Consider the following 5810-nt stretch of genomic DNA (forward strand, 5'->3'; position numbering starts at 1 on the left):
TACAGTTCGTTTTGTTTTGTTTTTTGTTTTGGAGGAGTACAGTTCGTTAATATACAAAAGTGGTGCTGAATTCTACTCCCTCCGGTCCTAAATACTTGTCTTTCTAGGCATTTTAACAAGTGACTACATACAGAACAAAATGAGTGAATCTACACTCTAAAACATGTCTACATACATCCGTATGTAGTAGTCATTCAAAATGTCTAGAAAGACAAATATTTAAGAACGGAGAGAGTACTTACTAAAAGTCATGCATGCTGCATGGAGGGCTCTTCAACATATCTGCTTATCGCTTGTCTTGTAAGCATGCTTACAGTTAAGTTCGTGCAGAAACCGCTGGCCGGGCCTATGCTGTACTGTCCCATTACTGCAGGCTCAACAACCTTACAATTCCAGCTCCGGCGTGTACGCACCGCGGGCATGACGCTAGCTAGTACCCCTCTGTTTCAAAATAGATAGACTTAATTTTGTATTAACTTTAAATTGGGTCATCTATTTTGGAACTGAGGGAGTAGCTAACTTGGACAGTTTAACCAAAAAGTTTGTCTAATTCATATCTAGATGTTTTCTAAGTATGTCACATCTAATCTTCCACAAATAACGTAGCAACAAAGAACGAAAAAAAAGCTGGGATAAAAAAAAACAGACCACAAACATAAATGTGTCCTAGACAAACCCAGATCCAAACGTTAATTGAACGGGGCTCCGTTTGAAAGAAAAAGAAAAAAGAAACAGGGCATTCTGAGAAGAATAGTGTACAATTGTCACATTACTCTGTTTTAATTAATATCTAGCCATACATATGCGTACCTGTACATGCTTTGCGTGCACTTTTGTTGTTGTTGCGGGGGAGTGTGCACTATGGTTATCCATGCATGCTTACCCACGTCCACGTGCATATGAAGCGCCACAGCAGCACCCTGCTCAGTATACGCACACATACGTACATCATGCATATTCTTGCATGTTTTAACCAGATGTGTACTAGCCAACGTCCAGAGAAGATGGACTTTGGTGTCAGGCTCAGAAACTTTTTGTTGTCTTTTCGGTTTTTGTCATGTCGATCTTACGTGATTTGTACTTTGATTTTTACGATATAAATAAGACACGTATATCATGAAAAAAACAAGCCAGAGATGTTTATAGTATAGTAAGTATACAGACGCACATACGTATCATGTTAAGCAGATCGATACGCACCGGCCCACCACCCATGCATGTACAGCACAGTTCCACGGTACGTGCCCCACGAGGCCACGACCACGAGCTAGCAAGCGAAAACGCTCACGCACGCAATCTCGCCAGCCAAGCCACCTCCCCAACTAACTCCATTACTCCAATCAATCACCCTAGCTAGCTCTGCTAATCACATCGCCACAGCCTCGCAGTACCACACACCACTCTCACTTGTCCGATCGATCCACTGATGATGATCCAACACACATTTCACCGCCTCACCAGTCACCACATGTACTACGCTACTTCTCCATGCGCGTACGTATCTTCTTCTTTATATACCCAAGAACCCAGCCACACCACACCACGTCAGTCATCGCTTAGCTCGAGTCGAAGGCGTCGGCGTCGCACGCACGCACGCACTCAAGAGGAACACACAAAATTCACCAGCCAACTGTGGCAGTGCGGTCGCGATCGGTCGACCAGCAAGCTAGCTAGTTAGCAGGTAGCCATGGCGGCTCGGCGTAGTGGCGCGGTGGTGGCGGCGTTGATGGCCCTGCTGGTCGGGCTCGCGGGCGCGGACTTCGCGGCGGACCGGGCGGAGTGCGCGGACAAGCTCATGGGGCTGGCGACGTGCCTGACGTACGTGCAGCTGGCGGCGACGGCGCGCTCGCCCACGCCGGACTGCTGCTCCGGGTTCCGGCAGGTGCTGGGCGTCAGCAAGAAGTGCCTGTGCGTGCTGGTCAAGGACCGCGACGAGCCCACCCTCGGGATCAAGTTCAACGTCACCCGCGCCATGAACCTCCCCTCCGCCTGCAACATCCCGGCCACCTTCTCCGACTGCCCCAGTACGTACTACTCATGTGGCATGTCCCATCGATCGGCCGGTGCTGCTGCGCCGCCGCCGTGCACACTAAACAAGTTGCTTTTGGGTGCAGAGATCCTCAACATGTCGCCGGACTCCAAGGAGGCCGAGATCTTCAAGCAGTACGGGATCGAGCACGAGGGCAAGAACGCCACCGCCGGCGGCAGCGCCGCCGTCACCGGTATATTATACATACTCCTCCAGCCACTTAACTAGCACATGAGTATATTCTCGGATCGAATACTAGCAAATCATCATTTCTTGGGATCAAATACTAGCAAAATCATCTTTTTTTTTTACGGTGAGCAAAATCATCTCTGTTACTTTTTAAGGAGCGCCTAATCTTCCTCTCCCTTGTGAAACGGCCATATTCTATTCTTCCCCCCTTGTCTTCATCTCGCCACCGCTGTCGTCGACATCTACCCACGCCTCCGACGCTGGCCTAATAACCATCTGCCACGCTGCCGCCGCCGCCGCCCCTCCCTCTCCGCCGTGTCGCCTCCTTCGCCGATCGAGCTGCCGCTTAGACCATCCTTCTAACCCTGCAGCCGTACCCAAACGTGTCAATCTCTGCCTCGATCGGCTCCGCGGGCGACACGCGGCCATCTCTGACTCAGGACTGTGCTTCCTCGTGCCAAAATGGACAGACTGAAGTGAACATTTTCATGCAAACCGTTTTAATTATACACGCCGGAAGAACGTGCGCACTACACGGCACACACTATACGCACCACACATGGCATGGGCATGAGCAGCAGCCTCCTTGCGCGAGCGCGACGTGTACGAATGTGACCGCGAGCGCCCACGCAACTCTGCAGTTATGCTGAGAAAGATACTGGCAACAGTGCGCATTCATTTCTAGCCGGAGGTTAGTGGTGGCGGGATCAGTCAATGCCCTGCATGGTATGCATGGCCCGCCTAACACCGTACGTGTCCTGACAGTTGTGTACCCTCCGGCCGGTGTTCGGTGCCTGGTCTTAACTGAACTTTGTGGGTAACCACTAACCATAACTGTACCTAAATCTCCGTTTGAGAAAAAGGGAATCTGTACCTAAATCTGTGGTGCTTTTCAGTACTAGACCGTAGTATCCAGTTCTAAACTGTACGTAAATCTTCCTTCTGCATGGTTAATTAGCATGTCAGTTCAGAACTGTACAACTAACTTTCTCGTACGCCCTTGGCATTCGCTGGTTGCAGGTACCTCCGGCGGGAAGAGCGCCGACGCAGCGGCCGGCGCAGGGAGGCACACGGCGGTGGTCTTCGCCGTCGTCGTCTCGGCGCTGCTCGCCTCCGTCCTTGTTCTCGCATGATGACAGGCTGCAGTGAGGCGAGACAGTCAGCAGGGAGGGAGATCAGAAGTCGGGACACCCAGAGGTGTCTGTATGATTGGGCCTGGCTGCGCAATTTTCAGCCTGGGCCTTAAGTTTGGTCAAGCAGAGGGCCCATTGATTGCCGTGTAGCGAGTGAGTGAGTGAGTGAATTCTAAGACAAGTAGAAGTGTATTGCAGTGAGTGAGTTGCCTGCCTCCCCGGTTCCTGTTTAATCCCTTTCTTGGTCTCTTTTATTTTTCCGAATAGTGAGTTGACCGCCGGATCAGTTGGTGTTGGAAGCTTACATTTGTCCTACCGAAATTTCTCTCCCTTGTCCTTCCATTTTCTGGAGCAAGAGTGTGTAATTAATATGAGTACTTCATATATTTTTAGATGATATGTGTATTTTACAGTGATGTGCTGTTACATGCTCGAATCTGGAAGAATGTCAACTCTTTTATTTCTCATTACAAGAAATGCCCGTTAATGACTGCAGTCAAATAGGTCGTAGATCTATGACCAAAGTTTGGAGAATGATCATTGAGTGCGTGTAGGGTCCAAACCATTGTTCCATCAAGACTAAATTATGTCATCATAATAAACTATTAACACATTAATAAGATCGTAGATTCTTATGGTGGAGGTAACTAGACGACACCTAATCATATTTGCCTACCCGTCGTGTTTAGAGGACACTTTCCACTGTAGTTGTATGTAAGTTGCACGTTTTTTAAATTTGTGTAAGTCAATTTTGTGACCGTTGATTCATTTAGCAAGATTTGTATTGTCCTCTTTCCCCTTGTTTTTGTGAGCATCAGTACAGACACAAGCTATACACGTGCATACACTCATTTCTATGAACGCACACACGCACACCCTACCCCTATGAGCACCTTCGAGAGACTGAGCCGGCATATTATCTTGAGATTTACGAAGTCACCGTAGGTGCCTCGTCGTCGACGGGAACGTCTCCTCCCACTGAAAGCGTATTGCCTGAAATCCTGAAATAAATCCAGGAATAATGCGAGCACCAAGATTTGAACCCTCATTGGTTGTTGATATCACTGTCCACCTAACCAACTCAACCACAGGTTGATTCGCATCCTCTTTCCCCTTGTGTTCTTTAGTAAAATTTTGGGCTTAATTTTTCACTTGCCGCTGATCTTCTTGTTGGGCTTGAAGCCTGTTACCCATAGCCTATTTTTATGCATTATTTCTTCTGTATATTCTTTTGTTGTTAGTTATTTTTTCATTTTCTTTATTGATATTTTTGGGATGTTTGATGAGTGTAAATGTATACACGTTAGTACTATATAAAATATGTGTGTAAAATATACTAGAGCACGATAATTGCACTATTGTACACTTATTCTTTGCATATTACAAAGAGTGAAATTTCAGGGCGAAGTTGCGTTCAATTTTTTATATATATCTTCGAAAAGGGTAAATACCAATCCCACTAATTAATTATTTCTTAGATTATTTATATTAAATTACTTTTATTGGTTTTCCTTCCTTCTTTAAGGCTAATACTAATGCCACTAATTCTTTTATTTCCTTACTAAACTTTTAGGCGAAAAGTACACTATTATATGTTTATTCTTGCATATACAATTTAAAATTAAATTGTGTGCAAATTATGTGCAAATTATTTCTTTATTTTTTATATATTTTTGATTTTATTTTGTCTTTTTAAAGCATATATCAATGCCATTAATTCATTGTTTCTTTGGAAAATAATATTTTTATATTTGTGTCTCGAAGTATACATGGAAGTACTTAAAAATTATGTGTAAGTTATACTAGTGTGAAAATTGCACTATTATATGATTATACTTTGCATATTGGAAAAAGTGCAATTTCACTGCAAAGTTGGTGCAAGTGTTTTTTGTCCATTTTCTTTTTGCTTAAAGGTGATGCCAATGACACTAATTCATTTTCCCTTGGAAAACTTTGTTATTTTGGTTTTATTTCATTTTCTCTCATTTTAAAGGATCACTAATTCATTCCTTCTTAGAGAATTGTTTTTTGCAAAAAATCCAATATTATATGCTTATTATTTAATATTATACAAAAACACAATTTATGTGTAAACTGTGTGGAAATTTGTCATTATTTGTTTTATTTTCTTTCTTCATGCTGAGAAATACAAATTTCAGTAATTAATTCTTCTTTACAAAGCTTAAATTTTTTTCTTTATTTTTTTACGTGAGTCTTACGAGGTCAGTTTTTGATACGTTCTAGACCAAGCAATGTAGGCATTTGGTGGGCTTTTGTTTTGTGGTTGCAAAGGGCTCAGTGTATGTGTAAAAGTATCTAATAAGACAAATTTTGGTGCAAGTAGATTTTAGTTCTGCTCCACTCGTTTGTCACAAATTCAACTCACATGGAATTAGAATTCGGGCGACTTACATATAGTCGATACCATACTTTTGTCCTCATGCTTTTTTGGGACATTC

At 44.1% G+C, this 5810-nt stretch overlaps 1 protein-coding gene across 1 annotated transcript; it reads left to right on the plus strand.

Annotated features, from left to right (window-relative positions):
- The first annotated feature begins 1530 nt into the window (after positions 1-1530).
- LOC100125701 (non-specific lipid transfer protein GPI-anchored 14) lies at positions 1531-3743 on the plus strand. Its single transcript, XM_044527587.1, has 3 exons — positions 1531-2024; positions 2115-2222; positions 3239-3743. Exons 1-3 carry the CDS (start codon positions 1688-1690, stop codon positions 3349-3351), a joined length of 558 nt encoding a protein of 185 aa, XP_044383522.1. The 5' UTR covers positions 1531-1687; the 3' UTR covers positions 3352-3743.
- The last annotated feature ends 2067 nt before the right edge of the window (positions 3744-5810 follow it).

Source organism: Triticum aestivum, chromosome 5A (assembly GCF_018294505.1).
Source record: "Triticum aestivum cultivar Chinese Spring chromosome 5A, IWGSC CS RefSeq v2.1, whole genome shotgun sequence".
Taxonomy (NCBI): domain Eukaryota; kingdom Viridiplantae; phylum Streptophyta; class Magnoliopsida; order Poales; family Poaceae; genus Triticum; species Triticum aestivum.

Bases quoted from the DNA above. Each gene is read 5' to 3' on its own strand.
- LOC100125701 (XM_044527587.1), top strand. From the start codon at position 1,688: ATGGCGGCTCGGCGTAGTGGCGCGGTGGTGGCGGCGTTGATGGCCCTG. The intron at 2,025-2,114 runs GTACGTACTACT...TTTTGGGTGCAG, and splicing joins CACCTTCTCCGACTGCCCCA to AGATCCTCAACATGTCGCCG. The intron at 2,223-3,238 runs GTATATTATACA...CGCTGGTTGCAG, and splicing joins CGGCAGCGCCGCCGTCACCG to GTACCTCCGGCGGGAAGAGC.